Source organism: Jaculus jaculus, chromosome 17 (genome assembly GCF_020740685.1).
Source record: "Jaculus jaculus isolate mJacJac1 chromosome 17, mJacJac1.mat.Y.cur, whole genome shotgun sequence".
Lineage (NCBI taxonomy): Eukaryota > Metazoa > Chordata > Mammalia > Rodentia > Dipodidae > Jaculus > Jaculus jaculus.
Genome location: NC_059118.1, coordinates 9,915,962 through 9,936,207, shown reverse-complemented (window position 1 = coordinate 9,936,207; position 20,246 = coordinate 9,915,962). Strand labels below are relative to the sequence as shown.

Below are 20,246 nucleotides of genomic sequence, written 5' to 3'. Positions count from 1 at the left end.
GGGGGAGCTGGACAGTGGGAGGTTGACCAGCCAAGACCCCTGGGCCTCTCCTGTCCCTAAATCTCTCCGGGTGTCTGTGAGGGCTTCTCCATGCAGCCTGCTCTCGCTGGCCAGCCCTGCCCCCGCCCCCACCTTCCCGGAGATGGCCGAGGGAGAGATGCTGGCCCGAGGTCAAGCTCAGACTCAGCTTGCTGAGCTCCCAGGATGGGGCTGCTGGGAGGCGGGGCCCCGCAGCCTGGGTGTCAGAGAGAGTCACGGCGAGCACCGGTGCCGGTCCCTCTCGGTCGCCGCCCCCGCACCTGCGCTTCCCAGAGGCCGAGGAGGCGCCGCCTGGAGCGAGCGCAGCAGCCTCAGCCTTGCTGGCCGCGGAGCCCCCCGAGACCCCCTCGATGAGCAGAGCCGGCGACCCCCGGGTTGCGGCCCACGGTAACCGCTCGCTGCGTCCGTCCGTGCGTCTCGGTCCCCAGCCTCCCTTCCTGGGCTGCATTTGTAATGCCCCCATCTCCGCTGGCCGATCCCGGGAAGACACAGCCTGAGTGGGTGGGAAGATCTCCCCATCTTTGTGGATTTGTTTTTTTTCCTCCCCTGTGATTTATTTATTTATTTGTTTTAGAGCCAGAGGAGTTAACTTTTTATAAAGTGCAGAGAACCATGCCAGGCAGCTAATGGGGCGCGGGGGAGGGGCCTGGCTGCAAGGGAGGCGACTGCTGGGCGCCCTGCGGCGGGTGTCCTTAGAGCCGGGGCCACGGTCCCCTTTCCCTGGAAGCCTGGCCGCTCAGCTCCTGGTCTGGCACCAGGATGACGCCCAGCTTCCCTGCAAGCATGCCCAGAGAAGCTAGCTTGTCTAAGCCGGATGACCTAATGTGTTTAGGGCTGAAAAAAAAAAAAAAAACCGAAAAAGAAAAGTGAGACCTTAGTGGTGTAAGGAAATCAAGGAGCAGAAGACTTTATGCTCAAGTTAGTTCGATTTCTTTCAAAGCCATTGCTAACTTTTTCCAGCGAAGGATTCCCACATTGCTTGGCCAGGGGCGGGATGAACTCCTCCTAACCTAGCAAGGCTGACCGACATAGGCGGGTGGGATTGGGAGTTGGGTTGAGGACTTCCGGCTAGACCCCGCAATTCTGTGCCCCGCTCCCCCTCCCCAGGCATCCAGACCCCTCCTTTGAAGAGTCAGTACTGTGGCTTGCTTGTTGACCTTTGGGGAGCCCTCCGCCAGGAATAACTTCTCTTCGTTTGAAACCTTTGGAAGCCCCGCTGAGTATGCCCTAACGAGGCCTCTAAGGAGTTGCGAACTCGCCCCCAGGGGCCGGGGCTGTGCAGGTGGACAGGTAACCTTGGCAGGGTCCCTCGGGACCAGTCACTTTCGGAGCAGGATATTGTACCCAGGAGCTAGCGAGTGAGAACATTGTGCAGAAACATTCCCTTCATTCATTCATACAGACATCCGTATATCACATTGCTACAGTTTTCACTAAATGTACCAAATCGTCCCTTTGAACCGTCGGTCTTTTTGCCAGCGTTTAACTGTGTTGTTTGCAGGGTGGGGCTGCACTACAACCATTCGGCTTTCTGAGAAGTGAGAAGTAACAACTGGATGGTTCATTAAAACCAAAAGACTTCGAAAAATTATGTCAACTGCTTGAATGTGAAGGGAAGATGGAGGCAATTGTAGCCACCACTTTAGCCCTGTTTGTTTGATTTTACTCTTAATTTTCATTTAGCGTGTGTGTACGTGTGTGGTGTATGTAAGTATGGAGTGTGCACATGTGTGTGCAGATGCATGTGTCTATGCACACACGTGCAGAGGCCGGAGGCAGACGTTGGGTGAGCATCTCTATTACTCTTCAGCGTTGTTTCAGTGACGTGAAGTCTCTCATCGAAGCCAGAGCTGCCATTTCTTTTCTTCCTGTCAGACAGGCTGCACAGCTCTTCTCCAGTCTCCTCTCCCTCAGGACAGGGGTGACTGGCACGGGGGCCACATCCGGCTTGTTATCGAAGGTGCTGGAGATGGAATTCAGACTCTCTCAGACGCTCAGGCGTGTATGGCAAGCGCTCTTCCCACTGGCTGAGCCCTTTCCCCAGCCCCTACTTTTCCTCCCCACCATGTGTGGGGTGTGTGTGTGTGTGTGTGTGTGTGTGTGTGTATGTGTGTTTGTGCACACTCGTGCGCAGGGGGAGGTTATGCACATGCACGTGTCCATGATAATTTTAGTTTAAAGCCATATGGCCGTGAGTATTCTGAAAGGAAGCATTTGAAAATAGCTATGTACTCTTTCTAAAGGGAATGGTGTTGTGAATGAAATGAAATTCACTGAATGTCATTGCCAAGTCAGCTGGTGTCTGCTGTCCCCACCAGCCGCAAGAGGCCCCGGACAGAAGGGCGTCCCTGGAGGCCACACCTGGGCTGTACGCAGTTGCTCACCTATTGCCAGGGCAGGACAGCAAGCAAGGTTTCAGTGACATAACCACACCGAAAACGCTTCTGAGTTTCTTTATTTGGTGGGCTGCGGGATGTGAGGCAGGGTCGGCGATGCGGCTCGGGTGTACTGGAAACCGGCCAGCCTCCCGCTTCAGTCTCCTGAGTGTTGGGATTGCACGTGCTCTGCATATAAAGGTCTTTGTTGTTTGCTTGTTTTATTTATTTAGTTAACATATTTGAAAGGAGAAAAAGAGAAACTGAGAGAGAAAGGGTGCACCAGGGCCTCTAGCCACTGCAAACAAACTTTCAGATACATGCCCTGCTTTTGGCATCTGGCTTTACATGAGTACTGGGGAATCGAACCTGGGCCATTGGGCTTTGCATAAAGTGCCTTTAACCACTGAACTGTCTCTCTCCAGACCCTGCACATAGGTCTGTTATTAATATATATATATATATAACTTATTTATATCATTTATATATAATATATAATGTAGTTTATTTATTTATTTCCAAGGAAAGAGAGCATGTGTGTATGTAACTGGGAAATTGAGCCTGAGTCCTTAGGCTTTGCAGGCATGTAACTTAACCACTGAGCCTTCTCTCCAGCTCTGCAGATTTTTTTTTTTTTTGAGGTAGGGTCTCACTGTAGCCCAGGCTGACCTGGAATTCACTATGGAGTCTCAGGGTAGCCTCGAACTCATGGCAATCCTCCTACCTCTGCCTCCCGAGTGCTGGGATTAAAGGAGTGCACCACCACGCCCGGTGCTAATGGGTTTTAATCGAGGTTTCTATCGTAAGCAGGCATTATTTCCAAGCAGTGATCTCCACTAAAGTTCACAGGCAAAGGTTAGGTCAGTCCATTTAAAGAAAGGCATAGCAAAGCCAGACCAGCTAGACTGGCTCACGCGGCCGCAGCTCTGCTGAAACCCTATCTACCTCACAGAGGAGGCGGAGAGCCAAGAGGAGGCTCAGAGATTGACCTCTGACCTCCACATGTGCTGACACGCGTGCCCATGTACTCAGAGAAATTTAAAAAACACAAGTAGGACGGGTCCTACGGCAACATACAGTTCTCAGCATTCACGTGACCAGACATCTTGGTAGCTTGGGGTGACGTTCCTAGCTGCAAGAAACGGCCAGTGAAGTTGGAGATTTAACCGTAAACCTGAATTCCTGAGACACTGGAAGGCTTACCTCCATAGCAGTTTGGTTATCCCAGAGCAGGTGACAAAGTGACAACATGGTGACTAACACGTAATTGTGCCAGGCCCTTGCTGTGGCATACTTAAATGATACAGGATCTATCCGTCTGACTTAGTACACTTCCAAGTGTTTACGAGGCATTACGTAGAACAGACTGATGTTTCACGAGCGTGTTGAACGATGGGGTTGTCTTAACCATGCGTGGTGACTGTACGTGACCGATGTGCCCACGATGGATGGCAAGACTCCGTAAGGAATCTGTCGTAGATAAAGAATTCTTATTCTGCCAGGAAGTACAGGGTACAGGGTACAAGCGTGCAAGGACACGCATGCGCACAAGGTGGCGCACATGTCTGGAGATAATCACGGTGGCTGGAGACCCTGGTGCACCGATCTCTGTCTCTCAAAAAAAAAAAAAAAAAAAAAAAAAAAAGCCAATCTCTTGGGCTTGCCTCAAAAAGAAAAAAAAAAATTCTTACTCCACTCTTTGTGCTTTGGTAGTGTGTATGACTTAACCATACTGGGGAATTGAACTTGTGTCCTTAGGCCCTGCAGGCAATTGCCTTAACTGCTGAGCCATTCCTCCGCCCCCTCGTAAAATGTTTATGTTCATGTTTCAGCAGTTCAAGGTGCTTTACTTCACAGGCCTGCTGAGCAGAGTTCAGTCCCCTGTCTCCACATAAAGCCAGATGCAAAATAGCACACACACCTCAGTAACCCCAGCGTGCTTACGGCAATGGGAGGCAGAACCGGGAGAGTCTCGAAGCTCATCGACCAGATATTCTGTCCTTCGCAGCAGCGAATAACAAGAGAGATCCCGTCTCAAAACAAGGTGGAAGGAGAGCACTTACACCCCAAGATTATTCTCTGAACTCCACACCCATGTTGTGGCATGTGCACACACACACACACACACACACACACACACACACACACAAATAAAGAAAAAAATGTGGGGCTGCAAAGATGGCTTAGCAGTTAAAGTGCTCGCCTGCAGAGCCAAAGGACCCAGGTTTGATTCCCCAGGACCCACGTAATGCCAGATGCACAAGGTGGCACATGCATATGGAGTTTGTTTCCAGTGACTGGAGGCCCTAGCGTGCCCTTTCTCTCTCTCTCTCTAAAAGACAAATAAATGATAAATAAATAAGAAAAAATGTGCATGCAGGGTAACAGGACAATTGTTAAGTGTTAGCATAAAGATAGCCCTGGGTGGTATCCACTCAACCCATGCTCCTGAGTACCATCCATTTGCTGACGCAGCACTGCTGTGGCACACACATGCCAGCCGCCATGAGTCTTTGTTACTTGGGTTTTTACTTTGCAAAAGGACCGAAAAGAATTACTTTATATATTAAAGCAGGAGAACGAACTCAGCGCCCAGGTGATTCACAAGAGGGTGGTTTTCAAAGGCAGTTTGGACCACGTATGCCCAGCGCAGAGAAGCTACTACGAATGACTTCGGATTCTGATCCCTGCTCGCTGAGTTAGATCAGCCTGGTAGAATTCATGTGGTCCTTTGCAAAAGGGTTCGTAACTCCTCTTGTCCCTGCCTCCTGCCCCAAGTCTGTGAGGACATAAACCGCATACAGTTATTGCATGCCCAGCACCTAGCAAAATGCAGACATAAAATAGGTACATGTGTCCAACGTACGCTTCACGCACCAGTGAAGGGTTTAAGCAGTGACGGGAGATATTAGGTAACAATGAGTTCCAAGACTTTGAGGCCTATTCAATATTGTATTTGAAATTTCAATATGCATTTTCTTTTTTTTTTTAATTTTTTATTTATTTATTTGAGAGCTACAGACACAGAGAGAAAGACAGATAGAGGGAGGGAGAGAGAATGGGCACGCCAGGGCTTCCAGCCTCTGCAAACGAACTCCAGACGTGTGCACCCCCTTGTGCATCTGGCTAACGTGGGACCTGGGGAACTGAGCCTCGAACCGGGGTCCTTAGGCTTCACAGGCAAGCGCTTATCCGCTAAGCCATCTCTCCAGCCCCAATATGCATTTTCTTGATCTCCCTTGGAGATGTTTATAATAAACTTATTAAAATAAACTTGTGCCATGCATAGTGGCGCAGGACTTTAATCCCAGCACTTGACAGGGTAAGGTATGAGGATCTCTGTGGCTAGCCTGATGCATAGTGAATTCTAGGTTAGCTCAGGCTACAGCAAAACCTTGCCTCAGAAAAAGAAGCAAATAAAATAAACTATTTACATGTCAAGCAATAGGGGCACCTAAATATCTAATAGCTTGGTGGCTTAAATAAACTATAGTATAAAAAATATAAATTTTACTGAAATCCATTCAATTTTTAAAACTTTAAAATATATTTGTGCATCTGTTTTCATGCATGCACATTAATATATAATATAATATATAAATAATATATAATATAAATATAAATATATATAAATATATATATATAAATATATAAATATAAATAATATATAAATGCTTATATGTGTATAGGTGGGAACATGTTTACATATGTGTGTGGCCAGAGGTCCACATTGGGGTGTCCCCCAATCACTCTCTAGCTTATGTTTTTCTTGAATATTTATTTATTCATTCGCAGGCAGAGAGAGATAGAGAGAAGAGAGACAGAGAGAATGGGGTGCCATGGCTTCCAGCACTGAAAACGAACTCCAGACGTGTGCACCACTTTGGCGTCTGGCTTTATGTGGGTGCTGGCAATCAGACCTGGGTCGTTAATCTTTGCAGGCAAGTGCCTTAACTACTGAGCGGTCTCTCCAGCCCGTCCTCCTTATGTTTTGAGAGAGGAGCTCCTGCTGGGCCTGGAGCTCAGTGATTTGGTTAGATTAGCTGGCCACAGACCCCCAGGGATCTTGTCTCCTCCCCAGTACTGGGATTACAGGAGCACTTGGTTGCACTCAGCTTCTTTTCTTCTTCCTTCTACGGGGGGGGGGGGGGGGGTGAGGAGCTGAGGTTGGATCCTCTGTGCTTGCAAAACAAGCACTTTACCAACTGAGCCATCTCCTAGCCCCTGTGTTCTATTTCTGAAGACAGCGATTATATATTGTCTAACAAATTAGGTGGCTCGATAGCAAAGGGCAAAGAGAGCCTCTCTTGTGGTGAGTGTCCCTCAAGTCGTTGCTTGCTTCGCCTCTCTGAGTTGTATGAACTTGCTTTGATCTTAGGAGGCAGCATACAAGGCAGAAAATCCATACTCTGCATGGTGTAGCTTCCTCTGATTGCACTACCAGTCACAGCAGGCGGAGGTCATTGACTCAGTTTATTTTTCTGAACTTGACCTCCTAATTCTTTTTTTTTTTGTTGTTATTTTTATTATTTATTTGAGAGTGACACATAGAGAAAGAGGCATATATATATATGTGTGTGTGTATATATATATGGAGAGAGAGAGAGAGAATGGGCACGCCAAGGCCTCCAGCCACAGCAAACGAACTCCAGATGCATGCACCCCCTTGTGCATCTGGTTAATGTGAGTTCTGGGAAATCAAGCCTCGAACCAGTGTCCTTAGGCTTCACAGGCAGGCGCTTAACCGCTAAACCATCTCTCCAGCCCAACCTCCTAATTCTTTTTGAACATTTAGTTTCAAATTTCTTACTGGTACAAAATAGCATTAACTACAGCTGCTATGCTGACGCACAACTATATCCTAGCGTTTGGAACGCAGAGGCAGAAGTTCAAGGTCCACTTGGGCTACATGAAGCCTTCCCTCAGACACAAAAGCAAACTCCACAACAACAACAAATATAACTGGCTTAAATGAGCTGACTGACTAAAAAAGTGAGAATAAGAAAAGGGAACAGAAAACCAGTGAGTCACGGCATTAATTTGCCAACCTGTTTCCATGTCAAATACACCGCATTGTTGCACGTCACGGGTAAGCTGATATTTGTTCTCCTGGTGCGCTTGGCCTCCCTTCCTTTGTACTGTAATCTTTTTATAAAATTTTATTTATTTATTTGTAATCAGAGAGAGAGAGAGAGAGAGAGAGAGAGAGAGAGAGAGAGAGAGAGAGGGAGAGAGAGAAGAGAAAGTGTAAATTGGCACTCCACAACCTCTTACCAGTGCAAATAGACTCCAGATGCATGCACCACTTTGTGCATCTGGTTTTATGTGGGTGCTAGTGAATCGATCTCAGGTCCTTAGGCTTTGCAGGCAAGTGCCTTTACCACTGGGCTATCTCTCCAGCCTGTGATGTCATCTTTCTATGACAGTTTATGCACGCCTAACTTGTAAGCCTTCTTTCATTGTTTTGTGCATGAGCCTGGGGTGTTTGTGTGTGAGTTTTGTGTGTCTGGTGTACATGTTGCGCATGCACCTGTGTGTGTGTGTCATGTGCACACTCTTGTTTGCACGTACAGAGGCCATAGGAAGACAGGAAGACATTAGGTATCCTCCACCATTTTTCTTCCACCTTTTTCCCCCCTGAGACATGTCTTTTACTGAACCTGGAACTCACTATTTTGAGTTAAACTGGCTGACCAGAGAGCCCTGGCGACCTTCCTGTCTTCCCTCCTCAGTACTGTGATACAGACATGTCTTCCTACGCCCAGCTTCTCACATGGGTGCTGGGGGCCGAACTCCGGACCTCATGCTTGTACAGCGAGATCTCCTGCCTGCCGAGTCTGCTCTGTAGCTGGAGGTGTTTGCAAGGTGGCCAGTGCTGAGGAGCGTTTCTTTTCCTGCAAAGTTGCTGAGTTCTGTGGTCCAGTTTCCCTCTGTAACAGTAGCTGCCTTGTAGATTCCTTGTGAGGATTAAAGGACATGGGACACCCCACCCCCACCCCCACCCCAAGTACTGGCTCATTCAGTGTAAATGCTGTCTCTGTATGAACTGCTATTAGGATCGTCACTGTTAGCTGGAGAAGAAGGCCACACATATACATCACAGAAGTTGCTGTAGACCACGGCAGCCGTGCAACTTGGTTTTGTCTACTGCTTGCCGGGAGCTCTAGGGCCAAAAGTCGGGTTCTGATCCCCGGCTTCTCCACTGAGCATAGCTACGGGGAGTTCAAGGGCATGGATTATGGCGTGAAGGTGACCCCATGGTGGGAACTCTTTTAGTAAACTACTTAAGAAACCTTATGTAAGGTGGCGCACGCCTTTAATCCCAGCACTCGGGAGGCAGAGGCAGGAGGATCGTTGTGAGTTCGAGGCCACCCTGAGACTACATAGTGAGTTAAACTGGCTCAGATCAGCCTGGGCTAGAGTGAGACCCTACCTCGAAAAATCAAAAAAAAAAAAAAAAAAAAAAAGAAAAGAAAAGAAAGCGAAAAAGAAACCTTCTCTGGCTCTTGGGAACAAGTGTGTCTGGTTGTTTGGTTCTCATACTGTCTGGAAAGTTCTCAGACGTCACTGCCACGCAGCGCTCCATTCTCAATGTCCCCTTCCTGACGTAACGCCCGTGCTCTTGCGCCCCATGTGGTGCCTCTGCTGCCGGGAGACAGACTCGCGGGTTCCACAGCTCCTCTGTGCCTGTGTTGATTCACGGCGAGAAATCACAGCCCTTAGCTTTCGGAGTACAGAAATTGCTCTACCTTGCCATTGCTTCGGCCCAAGGGCTCTCCTCCTGGCCACGCCACCTTTTGCAGATTTGCCTGTCTGTTCCAACATAGGCACCAAATCATTGTTACCCACCAGGCCTGTTATTAGACAGTCAAGCCTTTGATTAACTTTCTCATACTCAGTTTCTCAATGTGTCCATTAACTTCTTTAAGCATTATAATGGGCTGGTTCAAACTATCATTCACATTGACTGATTATCTTAAATATTGCTGATTGGTGATTATGGGGACACTTGCAAACTTTTATATCTGTCGGCCTTTTGTGAAACCAGTGGTATTTCACGTTTTCTTCAAATTTGTTTTTGATCTTTTCACTAATTTTCAAGTTTTCCTTTTTTCTCCCTCACGATATTAAAATATTGGAGTGAATTAAATATTTAACAAGAGGGATTTGGTTAAGAAAATGCAAATCCTGAGAAATTTAAATTAGAGTACATTGCAAAATAGTGGGTGCACTAAAAGTCCATTCTGTTGAAAAACAGTAATCAAACAACAGACAGACAGACAGACAGACACACACACACACACACACACCTGGGGATTTGAAATCACTGTGTATGATTAGGTGAAAATGGATTTTTTTTTCCTAGTTTCTTTTGCTTTCTTATATTTCCTGTAGTGAATTGGCAGCATTTCCTGTGTCAAGAAGAAAATGGTGATGAGCAGCTCAGGAGCGGGGTTTGGCCTGGGTTATTTGTTTTCCTCCCTCATTTCAGGCCAGGGCTTTGCAGCAGTATTCATCTGGCTGGGTTTCCATCATCTCACACAGGCCCGAGTGTCACTTCAATTGTTCAGAACACAATCCTTACACTGGATTCTGAGATGCGTTCTAATGAACTCTCATTACTGAATGCTTATGCCTTTTCCATACTTGTTATCATAAACAGGACAGAGGGAAAAGCTACTGGCTGAGAATTAATTAAAATGACAGGAGAAGAAAAAGAGACGGAGGAAACCCCTGCCACGCTGGACAAGAATTAACAATGCTTTCAGGCATAATACTGAGTTGAAAATCTGCCCAGAATAACCAGTTCTTGGAAATCCAGTGACTGGAAATATTCAACTTTTTTTTTTTTTCTTTCACAAATGGACATTTTGGCTTCTTCTCATTTGATGGGATTGCTGTTAGACAAACAGAAGGCGCTGTCAAGGAGGGTTTGGGGGTATGAAGGAAAGCCCCTGAGCACCCCTTCAGTCATCAGAGGATAGAGGAGTCGACACTCCTTCCCTCGCGGCCTTGTGGGGGCGGATGGGAAATCGCAGGCAGGGACCCTGGCCCGTTGCGCACAGGCGCTTCCTCCCCTCAGCAAAGACTTCTTGTGCTGACTTGGAGGGATAGATCAGCATGAAGCTCCAGGGGGAGTAGGCTTTAAAATAAGGCCCAGTTTAAATAAGTCCTCCAAACCAAATAACCAATGCAGCATAGGGTGAGGTTGTGACCTTTGACTTCTGTCACATTTTGTTTCTAATTTTATTTTCCTTAATTGACAGTTTTCACATGTGAACATGTTATTTTGATCATAATCTCCTCTTAATAGTTTACTTTCTTCCCCAAGATCAGGTCTCTTTCTCTGGAACTCACTCTGTAGTCTCAGGCTGGTTTCAAACTCACAGTGATCCTCCTACCTCTGTCTCCCAAATGCTGTGGTTAAAGGCGTTTGTCACTGTGCCCGGATTCCCTCCTGATAGTTTCTTTGGACCAGTTCACTTTCCAGTGAAATCCTTGTTCCTTCCAAACCCGACCCTCTTCTATTTTGATGGTTTTTGTTTCAAGAGTGGCGGTGGGGTGGTCCTGGCTGCCAGGCAGTGCCTACCAACACCAGCTCTGTTGCTTTTTTGTGACACCCATCTGTTCCTTTATATGGTCAGCTTTGGTTATTTGCAATGTGCTTTCTCCTTCTTCTTCCCCAGTGATCCTGAATTCACTGTTTTATTTAAATATATTCATTTGTTTATTTATGTGTGTGTGTGACAGAGAGAGAGGGAGAGAGAAAGAGAGAGAGAGAGAGGTAGGCAGAAAACCGGGCCAGAGAGAATGGGCACACAGAGCCTCCAGACACTGCAAACAAATTCCAGACACACATGCCATCTTGTTTATCTGCCTTACGTGGCTACTGGGGAATTGAACCCGGGTCCTTTGACTTCACAGGCAAGTGCTTTAGCTGCTGAGACATCTCTCCAGCCCTGAGCTGACTCACTGTCTTAACTCCAACATTCACTTTAACCATTGCATTCCCCAGGCAAGGACAAAATTCAAAACCGTTGCCCAGGAAGGACACAGAACAAGATGGCTGAACTCAAGAGCGCTTCCCTAACTTCCTAGCAAGATTCTTTTTCCTGTATACCAGTGTGGGATTTGGCCTGATGCTCACTTGACGGACAAGGTAGCACTGAGGTCTCATACAGTGGGACTGTCACAGGGCCAGCGTTGTGCCTGGGCCCCAGCTGGGATTCATGCTATGACCGCCGCATGTGGTTGATGTCCTTAACTTAAAGTTGGCTGAGCCACTGCGAGCTGAGGATGGGTCCCAGCAATGCTGGCTTTCAGACTCGAGAGGATGATGTGGAAGGCGTCCTTACTGCCCAGGTCTTGGTCCTCATTGGTTATGGAATGGAGGATTATGTAGATTGAGGTTGGACACACTGGGGCCTGGGTGAGCAAACAGGATATTTAGAGTTCAAAGACTTACATCTTGACACCAGCTGTCTTTGTCACAGCTGGCTGTCTCATTGCTAATCTCTTTAAATGTCAAATGCTTGAAGTTTCTACTTTTTTTTTTTAAGTAAAGATTTAAACTAGTATCAGAAAGAGCACTGAGAGGCCGAGGAGATAGCTCAGTCAGTAAAGTGTTTACTGAGCAACGATGAGTCTTTGTGTTCTATCAGCAGAACCCAAGTAAAAATCCTTGCCATGGTGGTGGTGGATGTTTATAACCCCAACACTGGGGAGGTCGGGACAGGTGGATCCCCAGGGCTCAGTGGCCAGCAGTGTAGCCTGATTGGTGAGTTCCCGGCCAATGAGAGGCCTTGTTTCCAAAAACATGGATGGTATTCTATGTGTTTATGAGAGAGAGAGAGAAACAGAGAGAGAGAGAGAGAGAGAGAGAGAAAGGGAGAGAGGGAGGGAGAGAATGGGCATACTAGGCCCTCTAGCCCCTGTGAACAAACTCCAAATTCACATGCCACCATGTGCATCTGGCTACGTGGGCTCTGGGGCATTGGACCTGGGTCCTTAGGCTTCACAGGCCAGGGCTTTAACTGTGAAGCCTCTCTATAGCCCCAAGATAGTATTACTAAGTATGTCACCTGAGGTTGTCCTCTGTTCTCTGCATGCATACACACACACGTACATGCATTCCCCTCACATAAACACATAAATACTCAGACACATTAAGAAAGGAATATTTAAGGAAGAAACTTAACCAGGGAAGTAAAGGACTTAAAACCTGAAAACTACCAAGTGCTATAAAAAATATTGCTGACAAATAATTGGAAAAGCATCTGTTGTCATAGGTGGGAAGAATATATTGTTAAAATGTTTATACTGCCAAGAGCAGGTTATAGGCTCAATAAAATCCCTATCAAAATCATAGTGGCATTTTACTTTGCACACATTAAAAGATCCTCTTAAAATGTACGTGGACAGGGAAGGAATGGGGATGTGTGTAAAAACAATCAGAGCACATGTTATAATGAAACCCACTATTTTGCATAACCAATAAAAATTTACATGATTTGGGCATGCTGGTGTACATATGTAACTGGAACACTTAGGAGATTGAGACAGGAGGGTTATGAGTTTGAGGACAACTTGGATTACAGGGTGAGACTATGTCCAAAAGGAAGAAAGGGCAGGAGAGGAAGGAAGTAAATAATAAAGGAAATGGAAGTGAACAGGACTAGGAAGGAAAGAAAAGGAAAATGATAAATTCTATGGATTCTCAGGGGACCTTAAATGGCCAATATTATTTTGTAAAAGATAAAATTTGGGGCACTCCATGGTTGAAGACATTTTTCAGGTACAAAGTCATCAAGACAGTACAAAGATAGACACCATGCAAGGAGTAGAAGAGATAGCCTCACTGTATGGGCAGATGTGTCCTTGACGAGCTGACAAGATGCCTCAAATGGAAAGGACATTCTCTTCAGCAAATGGTGTTGGAACAGTGGAGATCTACATTCAAAAGTATGAGGTTGGACCCTTATAATATGCCCTTGTAAAATTAATTCAAAATAGGTTAAAAAGATTCCAGGCTATGAAATTCCAAAAAAGAATATATAGGGGGGAATTTTCAAGTACAGACAAAAAAAAAAAAAAAAAAAAAAACCAGAAAAAAGAAAAAAATAATATGTTAAACTCTTTCAAATTTACAACATTTTATACCTTAAAGAACACAGTCATCAGAATTAAAAGGTTATTAGTGGAATGGAAGAAAAATATTTTTGAATAATTCATCTGATAAGGGTTAATATTGTATGAAAGGACTACTAAATTCAACAACAAAAATCATATGATTTAACTTAAAATGGACAATGGACTTGAATAGACATTTCTCTAGAAATGCACATGATCAATAAGTACAGGCAGAAAAGCAACAACAACACAAAACCCCAAAACAACAACAACAAAACAACTAACATCTCTAACTACCAGAAAAGCGCAAGTTAGAGTTACAATGTGACATTTCACCTTCTGTCCACTAAGGTCACTGCTATTGAGCAATATAGAATCATAAGTATTGAAAAGGATGTGGTTCAACTGGATTGCTATTTCACCATACATGGAAAATCGTAATAAAATTTAATTTTTTTGCATTTGTGTGCAGTATGTGAGGTGTGATGCATGTAGGTATAGTGTATGTATGTATGTGCAGACATGCATGTCCCTCATGCATGTGGAGGATAGAGGAAAATGTCAGATATCTTTCTGTAACACTCTTCTATATTGTTTCCTTGAGACAGAGTCTCTCATGGAGCCCGGAGTTGCCATTTTCAGACAACCGGCTGACCATGAAGCACCAGCAGCTCTTCTGTCTCCACTCTCAGCACTATGGTCAGAAGCACGTGTGTCTACACTCAACGATTTTTTTTTAAATTTATTTATTTGAGAGTGACAGACACAGAAAGACAGATAGAGAGAGAGAGAGAGAGAGAGAATGGGCGCACCAGGACTTCCAGCCACTACAAACGAACTCCAGACACGTGCGCCCCCTTGTGCATCTGGCTAACGTGGGACCTGGGGAACCGAGCCTCGAACCGGGGTCCTTAGGCTTCACAGGCAAGCGCTTAACCGCTAAGCCATCTCTCCAGTCCCACACTCAACTATTTACGTGGGTAATTGTTACTGAACTCAGGGCAAATCTGACCCTCTCTAGACCTAATGCTTACATGGCAAAGGCTATCACCCATGGAGCCATCTCCCCAGCTCTTCAATTTTTTACAAAGTAAAATTATAATCACTATATGATGCAGCCATCTTACTTCTGATTATTTAGTCAAGGGAATTGGAGGGTGGGTGTAGCAGTTTCCTTCTCCTTGCTGGGACAAAACACCCACCCAGGATCAGCTTATTGGAGGAAAGTGTTTGTTCTGGCTTACAGTGACAGGGGAAAGCACAGCAACAACAGAGGCTGGACACAGAACATGAGAAAAAGCGGCAAGAGTGAGCGAGCTATGAGCAGAACTAATATTCCTCAACGTCCGCCCCAGCCACACACTTCCTCCAGCAAGGCTGCACCTCCCAAGCTGCCACCAGCTGGGGACCAAGTATTCAAAACGCATGAGCATATGGGGGACAGAGAGTGGTGAAGCGATATTTGTATGCCTGTCACTAGAGTAGCAGTATTCATAGTAGCTAAGCTGTGAAAACAAGCCATACTTTCACCAGTAGATTGATGGATAAAGAAACAAGTGTTTACACGGTGGAATATTCTTCATTCTTTAAAAAGGAAGGGATACTGTCATCCGTTACAAGGTGGACAGATCTTGTGGTGGTCTGATTTAGGTGTCCCCCATAAACTTAGGTGTTCTGAATGCTAGGTTCCCAGCCGATGGAGATTTGGGAATTAACCCCTCCTGGAGGCAGTGTTATTGTTGGGGATGGGCTTGTAGATATTCTAGCTAGTGTCCCCTTGCCAGTGTTTGGCACACTCTGCTATTGCTGTTGTCCACCTGATGATGGTGAGGGTGCTGATGTTCACCCTCTGCTCATGCCGTCATTTTCCCTTGCCAATCATGGAGCCTCCCCCTTGAGCCTGTAAGCCAAAATAAACCTCTTCTCCCCACAAACTGCTCTTGGTTGGGTGAGTTCTAACAGCAATGCGAACATGACTTCACCAGACCTTAAGGGTATCACGCTAGGTGAAATAAACCAGTTACAAAACAACAAATATTTCAAACCCACGCACACGAGGTACCTAAAGGAGTTTAATCCCTAGAAACAGTCAAACTGTGGTTCCCAGGCAGTGGGGGTAGAAGGGTCAGTGATGTGATTCACTAGGAGAGAATTTCAGTTTTGGAGAGTGAAATGGCTCTGGAGAGCTGACCTGGTACTTAATGTGCCTGACTGGGCACTTGAAGATGGCTAAGATGGTAAATTTTATGGGTGTGCATGGTTACCATAATAATAAAAAGCTAATATTATCTACAAACCAGGAAACAAAAACAAAAAGGTTTTTTGTTTTTATTTCATTCTTATTTTTGAAACACAGTCTCACTCTGTAGCACAGACTGGTATTAAACATGTGGTGATCTTGTTGCCTCAGCCTCTCCGGTGATGGCATTGTCTGTGTGAGTCACTGTACCTAGCGTGCCCCCCTCCCAAAGAAAACCTTTTAAAGATAGAAATGTTCAGAAAATAATTTAGAAACATCTTTGCCTCCTTGTCTCAGTCTGTTTATGCGACTATAACGGAATAGCAAAGGCTAAGCGATTTGTCACAAGCGGACATTCTTCAGCCCACGGTTCTAGAATCCAGAGAGTCCAAGATCAGTGGGCTGGCATTCTTGCTGTGTAATCACGAGGCAGAAGGGAAAGAGAGAGAAAGAGGGTTGAACATGGCCTTTCAGAACAGCCGCAGTCCCACCCATAAGGAGAGGGCCTCCTGGTATAATCACTACTTCAGGGTGCCACCACGTGTCCTGTTTACAGTGGCCATTGGGTCGTAGCAGGAGCTTTAGAGGGCACAGCATTCAAACCACAGCCCTTCCTGAGAGCGTGTAAGATTGCTGTCCTTTAGCATGGCGAGCCTGCAGCATGTTGGAGAACTTGGTACTTCTAAAGCATCCAAAAAAGACAAGAGAGGGAGAGAAAGGCAGAGCATGCTTGTGCCTGGGGCTCCTTGCCATTGCCAACAAACTTCACATTGTGCATCTATCTCTCTATGGATATCGGGGGCCTGAACCCCAGCCTGGCAGGCTTTGCAAACAAGCATCTTTAACTGCTGAGCCATCACCCCAGACCCTTTCTTCTTTAGTTTTTGTTTCTATGATAGGGTCACCTGTAGCTCGCTGACCTTGAACTCACCATGTGGACAAGAATGATCTTGAATTCCTGATCGTCCTACCTCCACCTGTCCGATTCAGGGAATACAGGTGTATACTATCACACCTGGTTTATGTGGGGCTAGGGTTTGAACCCAGGGCCTCATGCATGCTAGGCAAGTACTTAACCTACTGATCTATATTCCTAGTCCTTAAATTATTTTTCTCCTTCCCTTCCTCCATCCCTCCCTCCCTTCCTTCCTTTCTTTACTCCTTCCTTTCACTCTCTCATGTCTTTCTTCTTTTCCCTTTCCCCCTTTCTCTCTCCCTCCCTTCTTTACTTCTCCTCCTCCTCCTCCTCCTTCTTTTTTTTTTTTTAATTTCTTCAGACAGGCGCGTACTTACTCTGTAGCCTGGAACTCACTCTGTAGCCTAGACTGGCTTCAAGTGAAGAGTCTCCTACTTAAGCTTCCTGCGTGCTGGGATTACGGTTGTGCACCGCCACACTCAGCTCACAGCGGCGTCTTCAGCTGCCACTTGATACACTCCTTCACACTTGCGGTCTCTGAGTTTTCAGGTCCTTGACATGCCATTCAAACAGCTGAAAAGCGCACATGACTAAAAAAAAAGCACACATGAAAAAGAAAGTGCACATGAGTAGTAAAGCGGTAAGACTTTTTTTTTTTTTAATTTATTTTATTTGAGAGCGACAGACACAGAGAGAAAGACAGATAGAGGGAGAGAGAGAGAATGGGCGCGCCAGGGCTTCCAGCCTCTGCAAACGAACTCCAGACGCGTGCGCCCCCTTGTGCATCTGGCTAACGTGGGACCTGGGGAATCAAGCCTCGAACCGGGGTCCTTAGGCTTCACAGGCAAGCGCTTAACCGCTAAGCCATCTCTCCAGCCCAAGACTTTTTATTTAAGGGGACTGTGCAGGAACGCACTGCAAGGGAGCAGCAGGCTACGGGAGCTAGACTGTCCAGGAGGGTCACTTACTGTGTGCGGCTTGTTCGTATAGGGTCCAGAAGGAGGAGCTGGTTGCCAGGGACCACAGATCTAGTGGTTCTCTATTGAGATCAACAAGCTTGGATTAGGTAAGCTTTTCTCGACCGGGAGTGTCCTTTCCCACAGTGTGTCTACCTTTAATCACATAGTATGACCATTTACAGGCATAACACGTTAAATTGGGGTGTTCTCCTGAAAGATCACTCAAAGGACATGAGTTGCCTCACTGCACACTCACCCCCAAAACTGGTTCAGGCTGAATTGGCCACCTGATGTGGTACTGAGGTGTGTTTGAATGGAAATGAACCCCCAAAGGGAAGTCCCTCAGGGGCTGCTAAGGGGTAAATGACCCACTTATTGAGGTTGGTATACATGCAGCTCCGTAGAGGTGAGGGTTCCCAGATGCCTGCTTGGTTTTCTCTCAACAAACTTGGTCATGTCGCCATGTGCTGTTTTAGCCCAAGGGAGGTTGGGACTGTGCCCAACCGAAGGAGGCTTTCTCTGGATGGAACAGGAAGAATCCATCATGTGAAGAGTTAACACATATCTGTTCCATTGATATCACTTGGCGTCCTTCCATATTCTTTTGTATGTTGTAGATATTTGATATTTCCAGATAAGAAGCTTCTATAGAAAACGTTAAAATTAAGCAGTATTTTTCATGCAAATAGTTGTGTACATAATTACAAGTCAGGCTCTTGATTTGAAGCAACTGATCACATTTTTGATTATTCTAGCTCTCTGGTCATTGAGCTGCTCTGGGAACATGTCCAGTCTCTAACCTTGGGATGAGGCTGGAGTGAATGCTTTCTCTCTTGCATTCTCTCTTTCCATTGTGCCCTGATGTGGCACCACCAAGCGTCCTTGCCACAGCTGCCAATTGAGCGGCCAGCTGTGCTGCCTGCCTTTGTTGACTCTGTGGGGTTTTCAGAGCTTTGGTGAGATACGATTTGTACTCTCAAGCTTTGCCTGTGGAGTTTACAATTCCGTTCTCAGTGTATTTGCAGAGTGCTTGAACCCCTCACTGCAATCCACCTTGAGAGCTTTTCCATCTCTCCCGAGTCTCTGCACCTCTCTTGCAGCCTCTCTCTGCCTGGAAGAGATTCTTATCTTTGCAGGGAGAAAACAAAGAGAAAAGCACATGCTATTTAGATTCCAACAATTAAAGATAAAAAAAAGGGTGCTTCAAAGTAAAGAGATAGCTTTGAATAGCAATTGCTTTGAGGTAGAGCTTTCAAAATGTGTTTTTTTTTTTTTTTCTTTTTCCCCTTTAATACAACCACCAGGTCTAGGGGGCAAATATTGCAGAATTTGGTAGAGTGCAGAGCAAATGCTTTGGTGGATGTGGAAAGGTTATCTGTGAGGTGAAGGTCAGGAAGGAGAAAGTGTCAGTGTAAAAATCAACAGAAAATATCCATGTCTGGAACAGAGTAAGGATGGGAAAGAAAGAGGGGTGGGGGCAAGAGAGGCAGGGGCTGCCCATAAGTCTCCCACATTTCCCACCTCCCATCACCCGGAGCCAAGATGGACTGAGCGGGGAGGGGAACTCTTCGATATCAAATATTGTTACAGAGCACTGCAGAAAGTGACTGCAAACTTCATGATCAAGTTTTACCCAGATTGACCTGGGATGCTCTTTATATGCAGAGCGTTAAGACAGTAAGAAACAAATCTTCTAAAAGGTTGATGATATCAGAGTTGGAATTTATACTTGTTTCTTCCACCAGCATCTGACATTTATTGGGGGCAGGGCTGAGAACTTCAGCATTCAGGTTTTTTTGTTTTGTTTTGTTTTGTTTTTATTCCCAAGTGTGTATATGTGTGTGCAAATGTAGCATCTTCTGAAACATGCCAGAGGAGACATTCAGATATCCACCTCCACTGCTCATTTTCTTATTTACTTGAGACAAGATCACCCCATGGATCCTTAGGTAGAGCGGCTTTGTGAGTCTCAGTATTTCTCCAGTCTTGCTTCTCCCAGGACTGGGGCCACAGACACGCATGTCCATGCCCAGCTATGTACATGGGTTCTGGGGAATCAACCTCAGTTGGTCTCTGACCCTCATTCTTTACTACTGAGCCATCTTTCCAACTCCTTTACAAGTCTCTCTTTACTTATTTATTTATTTATGAGAGGGAGAGAGGCAGAGAGAGAGAGAGAGAGAGAGAGAGAGAGAGAGAGAGAGAGAGAGAGAGAATGGGCATGCCAGGGCCTCTAGGCAGTACAAATGAAATTCCAGAAGCATGTACCACCTTGTGTATCTGGCTTACGTGGGTACTGGGGACTTGAACCTGGGTCCTTAGGCTTTGCAGGCAAGCACCTTAAATGCTGAGCCATCACTCCAGCCCTAGAAGCTTCTTACTGCATTAAATGGTGGTATTATCTAAGTCACTTATTAGCAAGCCTTTGTTGGATAGCAGAGTCTATTTTAGGAGCTGGGAACGTGGCTCAGTTGGTTGGCTGCTCGTTTGGCACGTGTGTATCCCTAGGTTTGATGCCCAACCCTAGCAGACTGGCTGTGGTGGCACATGCCTATGGACCCAGCACTGTGGAGGGAGAAGTGGGAGGA

General features: G+C 46.0%; 1 protein-coding gene across 2 annotated transcripts in view; it reads left to right on the top strand.

Annotated features, from left to right (window-relative positions):
* The first annotated feature begins 379 nt into the window (after window positions 1-379).
* Gadl1 (glutamate decarboxylase like 1) overlaps window positions 380-20,246 on the top strand; it is a 212,265-nt gene continuing 192,398 nt past the window's right edge. For both annotated transcript variants that reach the window (XM_045136747.1, XM_004662079.3), the window contains exon 1: window positions 380-426. In XM_045136747.1, the coding sequence (XP_044992682.1) occupies window positions 390-426 (37 nt within the window). In that variant the 5' untranslated portion in view covers window positions 380-389. The remainder of the gene's footprint in view (window positions 427-20,246) is intronic.